Source organism: Lobosporangium transversale (assembly GCF_002105155.1).
Source record: "Lobosporangium transversale strain NRRL 3116 chromosome Unknown BCR41scaffold_28, whole genome shotgun sequence".
Lineage (NCBI taxonomy): Eukaryota > Fungi > Mortierellomycota > Mortierellomycetes > Mortierellales > Mortierellaceae > Lobosporangium > Lobosporangium transversale.
The window spans coordinates 400731-420113 of NW_019029006.1; the positions used below are offsets into that span (position 1 = coordinate 400731).

General features: G+C 39.9%; 5 protein-coding genes and 1 non-coding gene across 6 annotated transcripts; 1 reads left to right on the forward strand and 5 right to left on the reverse strand.

The window, feature by feature from the left end:
• Positions 1-76: 76 nt before the first annotated feature.
• Positions 77-1980, reverse strand: BCR41DRAFT_308253 (hypothetical protein; the record flags this gene model as incomplete). Its single annotated transcript, XM_022020903.1, has 5 exons — positions 77-520; positions 660-776; positions 938-1232; positions 1330-1517; positions 1666-1980. 5 exons carry the CDS (start codon positions 1978-1980, stop codon positions 77-79), a joined length of 1359 nt encoding a protein of 452 aa, XP_021879692.1.
• A 3378-nt stretch (positions 1981-5358) lies between these two features.
• On the reverse strand, positions 5359-5430 carry BCR41DRAFT_t101. The gene has a single exon. It is a non-coding gene; the product is annotated as a tRNA-Pro (tRNA).
• Positions 5431-5912: 482 nt separating this feature from the next.
• Positions 5913-8430, reverse strand: BCR41DRAFT_357114 (transmembrane amino acid transporter protein-domain-containing protein). Its single transcript, XM_022024810.1, has 3 exons — positions 7485-8430; positions 6820-7335; positions 5913-6677 (listed from the first exon to the last, which is right to left on the reverse strand). Exons 1-3 carry the CDS (start codon positions 8185-8187, stop codon positions 6061-6063), a joined length of 1836 nt encoding a protein of 611 aa, XP_021879693.1. The 5' UTR covers positions 8188-8430; the 3' UTR covers positions 5913-6060.
• A 1322-nt stretch (positions 8431-9752) lies between these two features.
• Positions 9753-10151, forward strand: BCR41DRAFT_112591 (hypothetical protein). Its single transcript, XM_022019394.1, has one exon. The coding sequence runs from the start codon at positions 9811-9813 to the stop codon at positions 10015-10017; it is 207 nt and encodes a 68-aa protein (XP_021879694.1). The 5' UTR covers positions 9753-9810; the 3' UTR covers positions 10018-10151.
• Positions 10152-10842: 691 nt separating this feature from the next.
• Positions 10843-13015, reverse strand: BCR41DRAFT_357118 (transmembrane amino acid transporter protein-domain-containing protein). The gene is made up of 5 exons (XM_022024811.1): positions 12584-13015; positions 12303-12446; positions 11900-12163; positions 11468-11805; positions 10843-11284 (listed from the first exon to the last, which is right to left on the reverse strand). Exons 1-5 carry the CDS (start codon positions 12820-12822, stop codon positions 10851-10853), a joined length of 1419 nt encoding a protein of 472 aa, XP_021879695.1. The 5' UTR covers positions 12823-13015; the 3' UTR covers positions 10843-10850.
• Positions 13016-14228: 1213 nt separating this feature from the next.
• Positions 14229-19086, reverse strand: BCR41DRAFT_357126 (kinase-like domain-containing protein). The gene is made up of 5 exons (XM_022024812.1): positions 18584-19086; positions 18397-18452; positions 17238-17437; positions 16621-17077; positions 14229-16482 (listed from the first exon to the last, which is right to left on the reverse strand). Exons 1-5 carry the CDS (start codon positions 18630-18632, stop codon positions 14566-14568), a joined length of 2679 nt encoding a protein of 892 aa, XP_021879696.1. The 5' UTR covers positions 18633-19086; the 3' UTR covers positions 14229-14565.
• Between the last annotated feature and the right edge of the window lie 297 nt (positions 19087-19383).

The window sequence follows — 19383 nt, forward strand, 5'->3', positions numbered from 1 at the left end:
ACAGTACTATTTACTCTTCTACCCTTTCTGCAACCTTTGTATCTATTTTGTTTTACAAAGGAGCTGCTGTAGGTTATCATTTCGACTTAGTCAATGGCGGTGACGTTGGTGAATAAGGAGATGATGGTGCTGGCGATGATGGGCGTTTCTTTGTAGTATCGCCAAATCCCTCTGAAACTGCTACAAAAAGTTCCTTAGTATCGCCACTACGGATCTTGCCCTCTAACTCTACAATCTCTTGGTCGTGTCGTCTCTTGATCTGCGCCAGCGCCATTGTCTCGACGATCGACAGCAAGAAATAGGAGATCATGATGAAGATGATTGTGTTCCAGATTAGCCCAACAAGACTGGTCGAGTTCTCCAGCTCGTCTTCCGAAACTCGATCCTTTCCATGCAGAGCTCCCTTCTGTGAGTTGATGCCGTCAGCCAAGTATCCGTGGATCAACGGGACCGAAGTCTCGAGCCATCCCATGAAAGCAGCCAATGTATCAGCTGAAAACATGAGGATTACAAAGAGTGTCTACAATAGGAGAGAAAAGAACTTGGTCAGCAGAGCGGTCTAAAGAGCTTTTTTTTTTTTTTTTTTTTTTTTCTTTTTTTTTTTTTGCACAAAGAGCATAACCACGTTTTCTTGCGAGTTGACGGAAATTTCGTTTTACCTGGATTGATGACTTCACAACAGCCTTTCCGAGGAAAGTGGCGCCAAAGAAGGTCGAGAATGGGATCAAGAAGTGGCCACAGGTGATCCCTGCGAGATCAAAAAGAGGGTTGGGGATCTAAAGGACCATCGAAAAGAGAGTAAAAAAAGAAAAGAATGGTCAGCCGTCAGTAGGATGGTTAGGGGTGGAAGATACCTTTATCCTCTGATAGCTAAGTAACAAAAAAGAAAGCATCTCCACAAAGAAAAAGAGTATAGCCGGCCATAACTACGACTTACGGAGGCGCACAAAAAGATACCAAAGAATCCTAAACGCTTCATTCCTTCGTGTACCATGAGCAGAATACGCTCCTTATATGAGACTGAGTCGGGTTTCTTCTTGAGCAGGTCCTCAATAGCAGCCAATTCCTCATTCCTATTCCCTGAGAGTGCAGCAGCCCTTGCAACAAAGTATGGCGGTAGTTCACCAATGGCAGTTCCAAAACCCCAAAAGAAACTCTCCCATTGCACGGCTCGGAAAATGGCATAAATTGTGAGGCTGACTACATCAGCTTCTGACGATTTACAAATAAATCTATATTACCAAACAGAAAAAAGGAGGATTAACAAAGTGAAGTTCCAACTGTGTGTGTGTGTGTTTTTTTATATGTATATAGTACACTCCTAAATACCTTTGATCACCACGAACATCAAAATTTGTGTTTCCACATTTGTAGGCAGCAAGCGTTACCTCCGCAATGTGTGGGCCCAAGAACAGGATGAATGTGTGCAATCCAGTGCCCAATCCAACAGATGAGGCAATTCCCAGTAATGTCCAATATCCGTACCAAATTAATCCAGACTCTGCGTGCTTGAGCAGCTATTGAAATATATAAAATAGACCGAAATTTTCATTAGAATAAAACGCTAGCAGACTAAAGCACAAAGAGGATGAAGAGTTTGGCTGTTGTGACAGTTAATAGAATGTGATTTCCACTTCGAAATTTCTAAAAATACTGCAACCTTACCGGTTGATGAGCACCGTCCGTCTGGTATACAAAGTAGACCACTGCCGTGAGAAGTGGTAACGCTACTAGAAGGTACTGCTGTGATACAATCCAGACAAGAAGCATGCGGAACTCATGTAACAGGTACAGCACAAAGTACGATAAGACGGTCAATGGCGAGGTGTACACCGAGATCTCCTGTCGCTCTGTTTCAAGTGCAATTCGCCTACGGTTGATGAATTCTATGTACACGTGGAGAATGTATACATGAGTCAGCGTAAATAAAACCACACAATATGGTTCGCCATTCAATCTCCTTCCATCTTCTACTATCATGCTTTCTGACTCTAAGTTACCTGTAAAATGAGTTGAGAAGCTATTTGATCGTGAAGAGATTCTGGATCGAAGGGGATGCGTCTGCTTTTTATGATTGCTATTATTGTCTTTCGATCTTCCAAAATTCTCTGTTGCCTTTGATTCCGCAAGTGATCCCCCTTTGGATAGTGATGATAACTCTGACTCCTCTTTCATTTGTGCCGCATTTGTGTGCTTTGAATCCGAGATTTGAATTGTGGTTGCTGCTTGCGCAGGCGATCCCTCTGGCTTTGAAGCCCGGTCCAAATTTTTGAGTCGCTTCTTCAATGCTGCTTTGTTCCCAGTAGTGAGTAGACCACGCTGATGACAAAGTTCTCGTAATTGTGGCAAAGAGTAGTTGCTCCATGGATATGTCTGGTGGATACCGATCGCACCCAAGGTGTTAGATGTAGAGTCGGAATCGTCATCGTCCATGCTCATCCCATGACTTGCATCACTATGAATTAGCAGAAAAAAGGTGTTCCAATAACACAAGAATAGAGTAAGGAACGAGGCAAATATTAAGAAATTGTCCGAGAGAAGGGGAAGCAGGCACCCCATATCCTCCATTCACCCCTTGCAAGTATAGACCGGTTCCTTTTTTTTGCGTCCTTTATCTAGTCCATTATAACAATACTCTATGACGATGTGTGTTGCATTACCTATGGATCAAATGATTAAACATGTTGTTCTGGTAATAAGTCATTATGAAATGTTGATCAGTCTACAGTTGTGTCTTGACTAACTAACTGACTGTGGTTGTTGTTTGTTGTTTATTTGTTATTTGTTTGTTGGTTGTCAATGGTATATAATAAGGCTAGCGAAGACAATTTCGCTGGAATGGGAGAATACAATGCAGCACGCACACAGAGCTGGCAATGAGGTCTTATGCGGCCTACTTGGAAGCTACAGCAATCAAATAAAAATAATAAAGACCCTTTTTATGGCCTTTTTATCTTCTGCTTAGGTGAGCAATTGAACAGAGACAGAAGACCAAGGAGAAAAGAGAGAGAGAAGCTGAATAGTCTAAGGGAAAAAACAAGAGGAGGTGTGAGCAGTAAAGAAGTAGTTGAGCAAGCTGATCTTTTTTGGAATGTAAAAAAAGGGAGTAAAAGTAGTAAAGTAATGAGCAAAAGATATTAATGGATGAGATGCACAAAGCACCATGCAGCCGATGAGGAGTTGGAAAAAGAAGGTTGGAAGGAGATGAAGAAAAAAAGAAAAGAGAGAGCTAGACGTATGCATGCCAACAGTCGAGCATCCGTGCCTGTATCAGACCAATTTTTGGTTGGATGGACTAAATGGACAGGCTTTCTTCCTGGACAAAGCAGTGTCGCCTCATTGCGTGATCATTGGTCTCTTTCAGGGACTTCAAACACATTCACACATGTTCAACAACAACAATGTTCATGTGTATCTTTGAGCTGATGTTTCGACGTGCTGGATATGAACTCATGCATGAACTGTAAAAAAAAAGAAAAAAGAACGTCCGATCACCCGAAGATTATTTTAGAATGAAAGAGTAAATCAAATGGCTTGATGGCGGACTTCTTAGAGTTCCTTCGTTTCCTTCTTCACTCCTGAGTAAAGTGAGCGAGTTCACTTTATATTACTTTGCAATGCATCGGATCAGAGACTACTCAATGTAGAGCCGCTCTTCCTAATCTGCTTGCTACTGGATAATGTGTATAGACAAATCTATCAATTAATCAATCATGCGGGGCCCCTTATGCTTCAATGAAATGTATGAAATTATCCGTCGCATTAAATAGTTAATACAGGGTCATGCAGTAAAAAAAAAGACCATGCTAATGCTTCCCCTTTTTTGCATGCATGTATACCTTTTTATGTGTCTGTGTATCATAATATGTCATGTACTCAACTCCAGTTACAAGAAATTAAAGCACAAAAACAGTAAAGGCCTTTTCCTTCAACTTCTACATTCAAAAAATCTATAGAACTAATCTAGTTGGCAGCCCAGGTGCCAAATATAATCAACTTTGAAGACTCTCTTTGGCAGCCTAGTTGTCAAGGAACACCCTCATGATTTGCCTGGCAACCTATCTAGCGTTATTTGACCTCTATTTCTTGTTTTATTATAAAAACTCTCGTATCTCGTTCACTGAGAATAATCCTGTATTGATGAGAAGCACAGGAGCTATTGTTTGAACTTGTTGACATCTAACAAAAAAAGGCTCATCAAGCTTTTTGATCGTGATATTCAGCTACAATCCAGACAGAGGCGCATCAACATATTTATGCGATCCTAATGCTTCCTGTCTATTGACGTTTTTATTGAGAGAAAGCCCACCAATTAAAGGCGGGTTTTTTACTTGAAAGACTGAAATAATAAAAAATCGGAGCCGTGCAAATGTCTTTTTTCTTCTTTATTTAGTCCCAGAGTCGCATGAAGAATATCAACATCTACTCTGGGTTACGTACGACCTTAAGAAGATAAATATCCTGGCCAGTATTTGATGCTTGGGTATCGGCTCTGGATCTGAGCTTGTGTCGTGGAAGGCTTCCCGGTAGTGGTATCTAACTGAATTAAAGACCCTGTATAAATAAAAAAAGATCCCCCGTGCAAATATCTTTGGATTAATCTATTTGGCAGCCTAGTTGCTAAATATTATTTGGCAGCCCATTGCCAAATATAATCAACTTTCAAGACTCTCTTTGGCAGCCCAGTTGCCAAATAACATTCATTATTTACTTGGCAGCCTACCCAGCGTTATTTGGCCTCTAACTATTTTTTTTTTTTTTTTTTTTTTCATTCCTAGGAACCGTATATGTGTATAACGCTCATACTTTAAATTAATAAAGCTCCCATCTTCTACGTCATGGTTATGTGTAGTGACATTGTCTTGTCTCATTGAAAACTAATGACTTTTTTTTTCAAGTAGGTCGCTCATACAGTTTTGGAGGTGCCATTTGGAGATCAATGCCTATGAGAGGTTTTCGCTCGGAGCAAACGCGTCTCACCTGCTACCTAGACGTCTTCAATAAATCATTCCCTAACCGTGTACATTGAAGGCTGTTTTGTGAAGATGTCATCGTCGCTGCCCTTAGTACCTCCGGTGGCATTAGCTGTGCAAGGCAATGTATCCACAGAACGCTGCCTGTTTTACCACTGATGTTATGACCCTGTTATCAAAAAAAAAAAAAAAAAAAAAAAAGTAATGTATTTGGCAGCCCAGCTGCCACCCAAGAGTGCGAAGTTAAGTGGCAGCCCCCAGAAGTAGGCTGCCAAATAGAGGCAAAAATTACTATAATTGGTATGGGCTGCCAAATAATATTAGCAACTGGCTACCAAATCTATAATCTAACGAGTAGAATAATGGTTACAAAAGGCAAAAGAAAGGGCCGAACCGGGAATTGAACCCGGGACCTCTCGCACCCTAAGCGAGAATTATACCACTAAACCATCCGGCCTGCTCATATGATGTTTGGAAAATTCATACAATATATTCTTAATTTCTATCAGCAGTGACACGTGATATAAGTCAGCGACAGTAACGGCTTTAAGCCACACATTGGATCAAGAGGTGACTGGAGCAACCCAGTCGTGCCACACAGTATGACGATGCGCCTTCCGATTATTGGACACGGCTTTATTTGCGACCCCAGTACCAGTAATGGGGCAACCCATTTATAGAGCTAACATCTAAATAAATCCTACATGACCTCGTGGGTCCTTGTTATCAAAAAAAAAAAAAAAAATCAAAAAAAAAAAAAAAAAAAAAGTCTCCAATCTATGGGTCGCCCAAACGCACACCTTTCCTATTGGAGACGGTTCCAAACTCTCAAGCAAGTGCCGGCTTTAGTATTTCTTCATCCCATTGCTCCATTACTGTACTAGTGGCAAGCCTATTGCTAGCGTAACTTAATTCATTTATAAATCTGCAAAAGCCTTGCTGTATTATTATTCATGTATTTTTTATTATTTTTTTCCTATTCTATTGGGTTTATTGGAGGCCTAATGTACAAAGTAAAAGAAAAAGAGGAGGGGGGTTTTTTTTGTGATATATAGTATATGAACAGGATGGGTGAAGGATTGACTATTTACTGAAAAACAGAGCAACGATCCAAGTCAGCATCAGGAGCTGCGGCGACAACCCAGCTGCGGATCGTGATATAGAGTGTAAAGACCATAGCTACCACACCTACGACGCCCAAGATGATATCCAGCACCTTGGCCTTCAACGTCTTGGCACAGGCCTTGTAATGAAACATGGCAGGGAAGATGAAGCACAATGGCATACAAGCAACCGATCCTACAAATGATACAAATTTATCCAAGTTGGGACCTCCGACCACAAAGCTGACAAGGGCACAAACGCAGATCAAGATGACACGAAGTGCATTCTTTTGAATCTTGACCTTAATGTCCAATCCACCCGATTTGGTACCAAAGATACCGTGTTCAAGGATCTTGGAGGCAGGGGACAACATCAAGGGAATTGAAAGAATCATTGCAAGTGAATACAAGAACTCGACTGTGATGGTCCAACCAGATTGAATAGGAAGGTTCAACAACACAATTGTCTGTACATTGCTACCAAAACTGGCATAGCAGAGTGCACCCACGCTCATGAAGATTACTGCAACAACTGTGATGGTCAATGCAAGCACGCGAGGGAACTTTTCAGGCTCCGCCATAGATTCTGTAATGGGGATAACTGTAGACGAGATGAAGGTTAAAAACGAGAAAAAAAAAAGTCAGTTAATATGTTCGAATGATGGCCTAGTTATTGCTCTTCAAAGGGCGTCAATCAAACAAAAAAAAAAAAAAAAAAAAAAAAAAGTGCCACTCTAACATACCAAGGCCAATTCCCTCGAAAGAAAAGACTGCAGTTCCGATAAAGAGCGCAAAGTCATCGCGGTTGAAGAGAGTAATGTTGGGCCCAGCACCATTGACAGCCAAGTTATTGATACTGAAGTACCATAAGTAAACAATACCAAAGACAATAAATAGGTTGGCCAGCATACTGGGGAGGGAGAGGATGGACATTCGACGGATGAGGACTAAGGGAATCAGGATAATGAGGGTCATCAAGATGTAGTATTTCTCCTTGATTGCATGGAACTGGCACCGTGTGAACGTTTCGACCACAGCATTGATATTCTGAGAGACAAAGATCAAATAGGCACAGCAGAATCCAACCTGGGATAAGGCCACCGAGACAAGGACAGCCAGACGCACATATTTGCCAAATAAAATAAGACCAATGTCCTGGAACGTCTCACGCACCACTAGACGGACCTTAACCAGCATCAAGAAGGAGACGCAGCAAACGATAGCGACAATGGCTAATAATAAGCATGAGAAAAGAATTCCTGACAACGAGCAAGTAAAATGAGAGAGTGGGGGAAAAAAAAGGTCAGAAGAGATTACCAGAGCAAGGATGAATTGCAGAAATAGAACAGAAGTAAAAAGCATGATTTCAGGCATAGAAATATGTAAATAAGAAGGCATTAGAACATACCTCCATTCATGAAAGCTTTTGGTAAGAACAAAACACCAGTACCAACAAAAGCTTTTCCGAGTAGGAGACTGGCTTTCCATGGGGTGACAGTGCCGCGCTGTGGAGTCTCCTCAGTCGACCTTAAACTATCCGTCATCATATCCTCGTGGATCAAGGAACCTGGATGGGATGGTTGCTGCTCCATCGTCATACTAGGGGCGTCTTTATGAATAGCTGACTTCTCGTTCGGAGGAGTAGCAATGTACGATGGACCTCTAGAAGCTTTTGGGCGGATTGTTGAAGCATCAGAGGGACTGGAATGAGAGGCACCCTTCTCGGCCAGCGAGACACTGTCTTCCTCAATATCAGAGGGAGCGGCACTATGGGATCCTTGACCACCATAGTTTTCAAACATGTTGGCATATTCAGAGTTGGTTCGAGCCAACCATGATACTGGGCGTGAACCAGGGCGTGAACCAGGGCGTGAGCCAGGACGTGAGCCAGGACGTGAGCCGGGTCTAGAGGATGTGTGTTGCCTTGTGCGGGAGTTAGCTCTGGAGCCAGGATTAGATTGAATGGGTGGCAGAGTAATGTTGTTTGCATTCGTTGGAGTGTTCAGGAATAGACTCCGGCCGCGCTGTGGCTGGGATGAAGGCGGTGGTGATGGAGATGCGTCCTCTGCAACATCAACGCGAGGCACATTGTTCTGATCAAAGACGCTCATTGGGTTTTATCGATTTATTTGAAGGATTAGGAAGATAGTGCAGGAAATGTGAGCCAGGAGGAATGGGTATCAAATATGGCTGGTTTGATCGTGAGAAAATTATTGATAGAGGACGGAAGAGGTCAGGAGATAAATCAGAAGAGGGGGAGGAATGAAGAAGAGGAATAGGTATAATGTACGTCGGATAGATCAAAGTTAGGTAACGATGCTTAGGAAAGGAAGATGAAAGGATAAAAAAAAAAGGATGGGATGGAGGGGTAGATGAAGGACATTTTATAGGTTCAACTGGTATTGTAGACTTAATTTGGACTAGAGCTAAAAAAGAGTTTAATCAGAAGTACTAAAAAAGGATTCTTCCCCTCCTGGCCCTTGTTATTTATTCATGGTATTCATTACAGCATAACAGAGAAGACGATCTGGCAATGTGCCAAAGCCCCGGTCCCTGTGTTTGTACGTAATTCCTCCCCCCAATATAGTTTATCGTAAAGAGCATCCATCATGGACGTATGCATGATAATTTAAGGTCTCATGAAGTTGATCATCAGAGATAAGAACCTGACTTGAATCATATGTATATCTATACAATCATCTTATTTTCCCCTCCATTAATCCTGAGAGCTCTCTTCTTACAACTATAATAAGCTATGGACAATAAGCCGCAGAGTTTTGAGTTCGACCAAGAACCCAAGTCATGTCAGTCTTTTAGGATTTCGAGGGACACTCATTGTCCTATATGACATTAGTTGCCCATATCCAAATTTATGATGCTTATTTGCAAAAAGCAAATGTCCTTTATTAAAACAGTTGCTTTTGTCTTGGATCGAAAGGACAAGAGAATATGTATCTACATATTCATGTAAGCATTTCAACCCAAGATTGTGACAAAAAGGGTGGAGGATAGTGTAGCATAAATCTGCAATGAGGGGGAAATCCATATTTCTGCCTTCTGGCCCTTTTTTCATTGTCGTGCCGATTACGGAAAATGACTTTTTTAATGGGCGTAAACAAGCGAAGGTCGTCATCATAGACAAGGTTCACTGATTACATATATATATGGCCTACACAGGAGCTATCACGGTACAGTACATATAACTGTATATACTAGAAGGCATATTATCGTAGTAAAAAAATAAAAAAAAAAATGGATTTAGGGTGTAACATCGTTTGAATGGATCAACGACATTCCATGGGCATCATGATCATTTTTCCCTCTTTCCTTAATAGCACAAACAACATAAAAGAGAAGAATGAAAATCCCTCGTTCGGGATCCGGGGTGAGAAAGTTCACGTACTCCCGGACAAATGGTAGCTAGTTAAAATCCATACTCATATGCACTAGTCTGATCCATGGAGTCCTATAGAAACTATAGAAAAAGAGGAAAAAAAACCAAAATAGAGTACTTTCAAACCGCGATCAATAGTAGCTTTCTCTCTATGTCTCTTGCTAGTCACAGCCTAGCAAGTATAATATGCTCCAGTTCTCTAATCCAATCGTAGCGAAGGAAAAAAAAAAAAAAAAGCAAAAAAGAAAAAAGGACAAAACGGCCATTCTGTGAATATGGTTACTGCACTGTAGGCGTTTCGCCTCTTTGTCTTCAAGTTGTCTCTTGCTCTCTCTCCCCAATGTACACTTCGGGTTTCTCCCTTTTCGTTCTTCCTCTCATACTTCTTGTAATGACGAAACATAAAAAGGAAAAGAAGGAAAGCTCTATGAGACATTTTTTTATTTCTCAAATCCTTTTCCTTGCACATCCCTGCCACTCTTGGAAGTATTCTAGAAAGAAAACTAATAAGAAAAAAAAGAAAAATAAAAAGGAGAAAAGACAATGAAATGATGGGCCCTTTTTTTTTTTTTTTTTTGTGATCAATAATAAAAACCTTTGGTTTTTAGAAAGCTGGACCGTGCCGTTGAACTGTGGTTTGTTGTTTACGTTTTGGAGGAATGCTGTGTTTAATTGTAAAAAATAACTAAATAAATAAATAAATTATAAATATATTTATATATATATATATATATATATATATACAAATAAGTAAAAATTTGTATATATTACAGTTTTTGCTTGTTTGTCCATTACTCCCCAACGACATTGCATTGCCTTTTAGTCTTCTTCTTGTGCGTGAGTACATTTCCTAATTTAATGATGATATCACTGTGCTTGATCACCAATCCATAAATTTTTCCACGGTCCTAAAAAAATATAAAAAAAAAAAAAATGCATGTAGCCAGTCTAGACCAAAAGAGAAATGATTGCTCAGTTTGAGTTCCCTGATCCGAAGGCTTGCACATGGCTAGACAACATGGAGGAAGTACAATTGGACAAAAGTGAGTCCCCGATCCACCCTGTTTCGCTCTCTTTTGGGGTATTCCACGTCATAAAGTCATTATATTAACTATGTATATATACATGTATGAACAGAGAAGATCACAAAAAGTGTGCTATATTCGTTATCAGTCTCGCTATGGTGAACATGAGCTGCTGATAAAGAAACTTTAAGATTCTTTGTGGTTCATCATCAAAATATAGACCTATGAATGGTATGGTGACTATATTGTTTATTACTCTAAGGCATTAAAGGGAGCAGCCATGACGCTGCACGTTATTTTTGAGATTCTTCTTTTTTTATATTTATATTTTATTTGATCAAAGAGATGGAAGCGTTCAATGGTGCTGAATATCCTCTATTAGATGTTTGGTGGCATCATAGGTGCCTACTACTATGACGACCATCCCCACAACGAAAATAAACCATATCCACATCTGATTCAGCCAGAATACATTTTTCATCCCTCCTAATCGATAGTAGAACAAGACAGGCATCACATACACCAAAAGGCAGGTTGCGAGGGCTCCCAACAGATCCATCAGGTCGCCAAAATATGGAAGCGCTGACGCAACTAATCCCGCGAAGAGGATGACGATTGTCCTGGAAGTTGCTCTTTTTAGAAATTGTTGGGATTTTGTTCCTTGTTCAAAGGCAGGGGCACGTGCAGCGATCGAGTCCTCGATCATCACAGCAAATGAAGCCAAGAGAATCGGCGCAGCAAGGAGCACGTGTAGAGTAATGAGTGAATTGGCCAAGGTAGACCATACGCCTAATAATTATAGTGACAAAAATGACAAGAATAATATATATAGTAAATTATTAAAAGCTCAAGGAATGTTCCTTCATGCACGTATGTATAAATGATATATTTATACGCTAGTTTAGTCAAGTTCAGTTTGTCAGATTTTAGAACATTAGTATAAACATATTTATACTTTTTTTTTTTTTTTACCATGAGGAAGATTCTCCAAGATCGGATTCATGGTTAAATTCCCAAATGCAAGATATCCAGCCACAGCAATCGAGATATACATCACAAAGCAGGTCGAGAGCGCGAGCCACAAGGCAGTTGACCATTTTCGTGGGTGTTTCATGGTCTGTTCCACTTGTGGATACACAACATTCCCACCATATGCATAAGACATGGTTGCTAACGAAAGCGGAACCTTGGACCAATCAGCGAATTGATGAGTCGCTGCAACAGCTTCTACGGCTCTATGGATGACCATCTCTGCAGAGACTCCTACAGTGATCATAACAACCCCAACTGTCGCACCTGCGCCAATCAGACTTGTATCCATATATTATATATATTTTATAATCGTGTTCTTGACTTATTAGCGTGCCAAGAAAATAATATTTATAAAAAAAAAACTCGAAATACCTGAGAACGGCAATCTCTTTCATAGACTTTGTGAAAATCAAGCAGACCCAGACAAAGAGCGAACATCCTATGAAAAAAGTAGAGGGTGGGACACTGGGATCGTTCGGGTTTGCTACCATGCCGTGAATCAGGGTTGAAGCCAAGATAATGTACAAGATGGCGCATCCAAAAAGATTGATACCGACGGCTCCAACAGCAATATAATGACCCATACTTCCGTATGCATCCCGTGCAATTTGTTGAAATGAACTACGCCTCCTATCGCTGTTATTTTTTTTTTTTTTTTACAAGTCGGTTCATTATTAATGCCAATTTAGTTCAAAAATACGCGACTTTTTTTTTTTTTTTTTTTTTTTTTTCGTGAGTAGATCAAGATACAAAAAAAAAAAATTGTACACGTTACGTGTTGAGATAGAGACATTGGATAAGCATATTTCCAGTGGTTGTGGACATGAATAAGGCCAACATAACGATCACAACCCCTAACCATCCAGATTGTGCAACCGCATAAGGCATACTCAGTGTACCTGTCCCCGCGACCATGCACCTTGTTGGAAAGGGAAAAGCAAAAATACATGATGCATATATTAGCTTCAAAGCAATGAACGTAAGGTTAAGGATATATCCAGACATATAAAGTAAATGAAAAGGAAAAAAAAAAAAAAAAAAAAAAAGTTCACATACACTAATGATGTGGCAATCTTGAGCGTGCAAACACCTTCAGCACGATCAACTCGCAGATCCATCCTATGTTTGTGCATATTCACTTTCCCTTCTTCCTCTTCTTCTTCATCTTCATTGCCCTCTCCTCCTCCCCTCACTCTCACTCTACCTATTTCTTGAGCTCGGGCCTCTCCACTACGGTTTCCTTGCCCATCAATATCATCATACGTCGATGATGGCAATCCTTTTTCATTTTTCATTTTCTTTTCCTTCCTCTCATTTTCCTTTTCATTTCCATTTCCGTTTCTGTTTTCAGTAAAATGTTCAATCAAGTTGGAGTTGCGCTTCACGAGCAAAATAGCAGAGTCGATTGTCTCGGTCGATCCGCGATGAAATCTCCAAAATTTGAGCCGATGTTTTATAATCCTGTATTTGTTTTTATTGTTCTCGTTCTTTGGCGATCTCAGGCAGTTGCCGTTGTTGTTGTCATTGTTGGTATAAAGGCCCTTTAGACCCCTTCCATTTGCACTCCTGTCCTCATTGTCGTTGCCATTACTGGGATTGCCTCTACCTGCATTGGGATTTGGTAGTGCCGATATTCTTTCCATTTTCTTTTTTTTTTTTTTCTTAAGGATGATTTCTTTTTTTTTTTTTTTTTTTTTTTTTTTAAAAAAAAAAAGAGTACAAGATTGAATAAAGCAACCTTGAAAGGAGGTTAATTGAGAACTATATATGTATATATGTAAAGAGATCTACGAAAAAAAAAAAAAAAAAAAAAAAAAAAACTATAGTATCAGGATGACCAGGAATGCGGAATGTGAGGAAAAGTAAAAAAAAATGAAGTTTTGGGACGAAGAGGGTGTTAAATGGGTAAAGTGCCTAGTTGGAACGAGCGAAATAACAACAGCAGTTACAGTAACAATGGTAACAATAATAAAGAGGTCAAAGCGGAGTGGGGAATATCTTATCTCAGATCGTTAGATCAGGACCACCTCGAATGACGAAGGGCAAAAAGACAAAAGGGAAGGAAATAAAAAAAAAAAAAAAAAAAAACGCGCTGTGGTGTAGAAAATAGCTATGCATCAATTAAAGCACAGACGCCAATTTTATTTTTTGTGCGACACAAATATATATAAATATATTATCTCTTAAACCGTCAACCTGCCAGGATTTTTTTTTTACCGTGTTTTTCTAATAGATTATAAAAGTACGCAAGCTGTTGCACCCATGGTTGCTACATTAATCACTCCTCATTCATTAGCTAAATCTCGCTCAAAGTAAGCATTAGTTACCAATCATTACACTCATAAGCTCATCTACTTCATCATTCGAGACAGTTCGTTTTAGAGCTAGCAAGAGGCGTGGTATTGACTTCAGATGGAAAGTTGATGACCTGAAATTTAAGAATATGGCCCAACGCCGTTGCTCCTACAAAATCTGATACTTCCAATGTCAAATTCGAAAATGCCATATGATTTCTAATGACTCTTACTTTTCATATCTGCATCAAGAAGAAAGGTTGCTGTACGATATATGTATTAGAGTATCTATTGAACATGGCTTTTTATACAAGCGGATCAGAGCTAGCCAACATCCATGGTAATGCTGCAAGTTCTCGTTGGGATATTAAAGTAAAAGCAAAAGGAAACAACTAAAACATTCACTCAGTTTTGTGCGTTAGTGTATTTATATATATGATGGCTTCAGATCACTATGGTACAATAAATAACTTTTTAAAAAATCTAATATATTCTAATGTAATTACGACTTTCATTCTCCCAATACCTCCTTCTGCTTCATCTTATTAAATGAACCTTCTCTTCCTCATAGCAGTATTGTAAATAAATAAAATAAAATAAAGCGAAATGAAAATGAAAATGAAAATCAAAAAGTGCTATAAAAAAAATCTGTCTCCCTTCCTTGTACGGATACCTACATGAATATTTGCATGTATCCTTCAGACTTAAATATAATGCCATTAACTACCTTTGCGTCTCTTTTTTTTACTGATCTCGACTACGCACCCATTCTGGTGGGTCACCCACAGACATTGTCACAGGATCGACTAGTCCATTATAGTTCTCATAAACTGTATAATCAAATGTCGTGAATTCGCGATCGATCAGCGCCATCTGGTATGCAATCTTTTCTTTTCGTGACATGTTGCTTGGTGGTGTCAAGGGTGCAGCATCCGCAGCAGTAGGACTTTTGTTATTATTGGCAGCAGCAGCAGCGGCAACGGCAGCGATAGGTGCAGGAGATGATTGACGCTGAGATGTTGGTGAATGTGGCAGTTGTTGTTGTTGCTGATATCCACCTATTCTTTGTTGTTGTTGTTGTTGTTGCTGCTGCTGCTGTTGTTGGAGTGGTGTCGTGCCTCGCATTGGCAACGGATGAGGTAAAGGATTTCCTCCGCCGCCACTACCACTAAGGGACGAGGATGAGGATGTCGATGTGGATGTATACTGTTGCTGTTGCTGTTGCTGTTGCTGTTGCTGTTGCTGCTGATATTGAGCATGATACTGTGATGAGGTCGGCACCGGTGGTTGGCCTGGGAAAGTTCTTCCTGTTACATCATTCTCATCGTAATATGCTTTTTTAGACTTGAAGTGTTGAAACTGAGCAGGAGTATTATGTGACGACGAGTGGTTATGGCCTCTTTTCCCCGATGGTGAAGACGAAGATGTAGAGGATGGGACCGCGGGCTTGGACAGATATATGGCAGTGACCCCATGGCTACTCTGTTGGTTTGAGATCTGATAAGTATATCCGCTAACGGTGCTTCCGGATGCTGCAGCAGTACTGACAGGGGAGTTCAGTCCTTGATGTTCGAGCGAGGGTTTGGATGGATAAGATGAGCTTTGCTGCTGTTGTTGTGGTTGATGATATTGGGATGAGTTTGATGGGTAGCCCTGGATGGGTGACGATGGTAAGGAGGTACCCATGTGTGAATAATGGCGGGCACTACCACTGCTACTGCTTGTCCCACTGTTGTTATAAAAGCCGTGATGGACTTGGTTGCGAATATATTGACCTGATTGACGGGAGGCTGAGGGAGGAGGAGGCATAGGGAATGGCGGCGGTGGTGATGCTGGTATGGTCATTCCCCGTCCACTACCTGATCCTTCTCCAGAAACTTTGGGTATCGACTGCTGCTGTGATCTTGTCTGTTGTTGTGCTGTGTGATGTTGCTGCAGCTGCTGTTGTAGCAGCTGTTGTTGGTATTGCAAGTATGGCTGGGATGTCGAGAGTGGTTGCGATAAGTGAATATGACTACTGTTTGCACTACTCGTATTGCTATTGTTCTCACTGTCCTTCCCTCCCGGTCCTCCCGGTCCTCCCGTTCCTCCACCACCACCACTGCCAAAAAAGACTTTTGATTTTTTCTTTGCAATCTTTTGAGCTTTGTCCTTGGATCCTTGGTGCTGCTGCAGGTAATATTGCTGTGAATTTTCCCAGCTATTGTTGCTATTATTATTATTATTATTATTGTTACTGTTATTATAATTATTGTTGTAGTGACTGAGGTGATGGCTATTGTATTCGTCTGCAGAGACAGCCATAGCCTGCATCGCCAAATCTGCAGCCGCAATTGCAGCCTCATGTTCTGCCTTCAACCGCGCATTCTCTTCCTTCAATGCCTTGTCCTTTTCCTTCTGCATCCTCTGTGCTCTCTTGCGAGTGGATCTATAGGTCAGAGGTTCATCGTCCAGCAGCAGCTCTTCTAGATCGTAAGTGGCATCAAAGTTGTTATATTCTGATGAAGGCTGGAATTTTGGTGTCAACTGCTTTGACTCTAGCATATACCACCAGTTATCGGGGTTTCCTTGATATGCTCCAGCTAGGAAAAAAGGATGTTGTCGAATTGCATCCATTCCACCTTTGATGCCCAATCTCTCCTTGACATCTCTTGTAAGAAACTGGTTTTGTAGAAAGGTTGTATCATGACCAAAAAAAAAAAAAAAAAAAAAAAAAAAAAAAAAGAGTATATTTTTTTAGTATAAGAGCATTAGACTTTTTGTTTTTTTTTTTTTTTTTAAAAAAAAAAAGAAACTTACTCCACGCATGGCCGAGATACACTCCTGTGAGAGTCCATCCTTTTCGGGATATTCTATCTGTTGAGTTGGGATAGCCTTCTTGAGTTGATTAACACTATCAGTCTGAAAGGGTCGTTTGCTGTAAATGGCCTCATAAAACAACACGCCGAGGGCCCACCAATCAACACTCGTTCCATATCCGGATGCTGTAAACACTTCTGGGGCCATATAGGCTGCTGTTCCTGATTGTGAAGTCAAGAAGGGTTTCTGAGGGGTAAGTTTACATCCAATGTTGAAATCGGTCAGGTGAGCATGTCCCTTTTCGTCCAAAAGAACATTGTCGGGTTTTATATCTCGATGTACAATCCCTAAAGAGTGAAGGTGTGTAATGGCTGAACAGAGTTCTGCAATCCAAAACCGAACCACATCCTCACCAAATTGTTGCCTATTCAAATGGAACCGCAGATCGCCTCCCATCCTGTTTTTTTTTTTTTTTTTTTTTTTTTTTTTTAGAATTGTATTGTAAAAGAAAGCTTTCTTAGGATGACAATGTTTATAGTTTTTTACAATGATAGACTTTTTTTTTTTTTTTTTTTTTTTTTTTACACCAAAGATAGGATAGTAGAACGACGACTTACATTAGATCCATACACATATACATGTATTCATCGTCCTGGAATGCAAAACGCATATTGACTACAAAGGCATGATCTAGTGTCTCTAAGATCTGCCGTTCGCGCAATACGTTCCTGACGGCATCCATCTTTATAACCTGGGACTTTGATATGTATTTGAGTGCATAGATCTTCCCTGTCTCTCGCCTCTCTACCATGCGGACCTAAATTGTTTTTGAAGCAACAGGAACGATTTAGTTTTAGAAATATAAATATAAACATAGAAGAGAAACGCGAGTGGAGGAGACAGGGGATGTTCAGCTCCAATGCTCTTTCTTTCTTTTTTTTTTTTTTTTTTTTTTTTTTACGTCATGACGGAAAATGGATCCGTGTGCAAATAAAAAAAAAATTAGACAGAATAGTAAAAATATTCGATGGTGAACAAGCGTGTTATTTCTTCCTTGTCAACCCAGTCCAATCAGATGAAGGAAGGAAGAGGGGGGATGGGAATAAGCTATCTTTTCCTTTTCCATCTCTCCCTGTCCCTTTATCCCCTGTCCTGTTCCCCCTGTTTCCGCAACTAGCATATGTTGTAATTACTCTCTGTCCTGTAACCAATGGTTCCATTTACGCCGACTGAACAAAAACAATAAATAAAGAAAAAAAAATAAAAAGGAAAAGAGAGGGAAAAAAAAGTCCGGATGGGTAGCTTGTTGCCAAAGAGAGGAAAGAAAGTTTTGTTTGGCAAAGTATCTCCTTTCCCTGTCGCACGATTTAAGGTTGCTTTTTTGATACAAATCCCACACCACACGCCCTTCTCCCTTCCTCCAACCCAACTCACGAGAGCTCACAACAGTTACTGGAATGCAGTTTTTTTTTTTTTTTTTTTTTTTAAAAGGTATATATATATATAAATACATATACATAGAGGTGTGTATGTTATTAGGTTGTACGAGAGAGATAGAGAAAGAGAAAGATAAAAAGGAATGTGTTGTAAATGAAAAAGACGGTTTCTAAAGGGGCGGGAACGAAGAGTTTTTAATCTCTTTTTTTTTTTTTTTTCGTGATGATTGTAAGATAGTACATGTTACATGTATGCTGATCCTATCTTTGTCCGTCAATTTCTATTTTTTATATTCATTTTGCCACCATTGTAATGCAATGCATAACTCATTCAAATTACCTTGCCAAACGATCCTCGGCCAATGACCCTGAGTAGTTTGAATTGGAAGAGGTTAACTATATACATGTGTTTTTTGGTAATGGAATGGCAACATTAGATGGATGTTTATAATGTCATTAAGATCAAAAAAAAAAAAAAACTTTTTTTTTTTTTTTTTTTTGTTGCTGCATCACTGCCTGATCCTTGCCTTCATTGTTAAAGATATCTTCCTGATCTCTGCTTGTCCCGTTTCCCATGACGAAGTTGATTGTTTAATATAATACAGCGGAAATCTCCTCTTTTGGTCGTGAGCGTGTCAAAGATGAGGAGGTCAAAGGAGGAGAGGGAAGGGGAGGGGTGAGGGATTAGGATAGGGAATAAGGGCAAAGTGGAAAGACCCTTTGTAGCGATATTAATGTTAATGTTAATGTTAATGTCAATATCAGAATTGAAAAGAGAAAAGACGTTGGAAGGGGGGGCTGGGCAATTGGGACAATAAAAAAAAAGTGAGATGTTGAATCGTTGGAATGTCTTAAAATCGTATGAAATCGTGAAAACGTGAGTGAGATGTATGAGATGTGTGAGATGTGTGAGACGAGACGTGAGCAAAAGAGAAAGATCTTTTTAAAATAAAAGGAGGAGTGATGCTCGATTGTTTCAATGGGGATGGACAGGAAAAAGAACGTAGTAAAACACAAGAAGAGATCAAAAGAAAAAAAAAAAAAAAAAAAATGAAAATGAGAACGAAAAAGTAAAAAAGCGAAGAAGCGAAAAAAAAAAAAAAAGTGAAAAGGGTAGAAAGGGTATAAAGAAAAATATAGTTTATGTTTTTTTTTTTAATATTAAAAAAAACTGCATTTTGCATTTAGGAGAATTACACTCAGCAGTTTTCTATTTTTGTGTGCTAGACCATAGTCACTTCACTCACCCTTTGACCTTTTTTTTTTTCTTTTTGCTTATTCATTCTCTCTTTGTCCTCATACATTGTGTCTTGCTTTCTTTAATTGT

Coding starts and splice junctions, on each gene's coding strand:
- BCR41DRAFT_357114 (XM_022024810.1), bottom strand. CDS start 8,187: ATGAGCGTCTTTGATCAGAACAATGTGCCTCGCGTTGATGTTGCAGAG. Junction 7,336..7,484: donor AAAAGCTTTCATGAATGGAG/GTATGTTCTAAT, acceptor GCTCGTTGTCAG/GAATTCTTTTCTCATGCTTA. Junction 6,678..6,819: donor TTTCGAGGGAATTGGCCTTG/GTATGTTAGAGT, acceptor TCTCGTCTACAG/TTATCCCCATTACAGAATCT.
- BCR41DRAFT_112591 (XM_022019394.1), top strand. CDS start 9,811: ATGTACACTTCGGGTTTCTCCCTTTTCGTTCTTCCTCTCATACTTCTT.
- BCR41DRAFT_357118 (XM_022024811.1), bottom strand. CDS start 12,822: ATGAAAAATGAAAAAGGATTGCCATCATCGACGTATGATGATATTGAT. Junction 11,806..11,899: donor AAAGAGATTGCCGTTCTCAG/GTATTTCGAGTT, acceptor TATGGATACAAG/TCTGATTGGCGCAGGTGCGA. Junction 11,285..11,467: donor CTTGGAGAATCTTCCTCATG/GTAAAAAAAAAA, acceptor TATAATTATTAG/GCGTATGGTCTACCTTGGCC.
- BCR41DRAFT_357126 (XM_022024812.1), bottom strand. CDS start 18,632: ATGGGAAACGGGACAAGCAGAGATCAGGAAGATATCTTTAACAATGAA. Junction 18,453..18,583: donor AGATATCTTTAACAATGAAG/GCAAGGATCAGG, acceptor ACATGTATATAG/TTAACCTCTTCCAATTCAAA. Junction 16,483..16,620: donor GTATCTCGGCCATGCGTGGA/GTAAGTTTCTTT, acceptor CTACAAAACCAG/TTTCTTACAAGAGATGTCAA.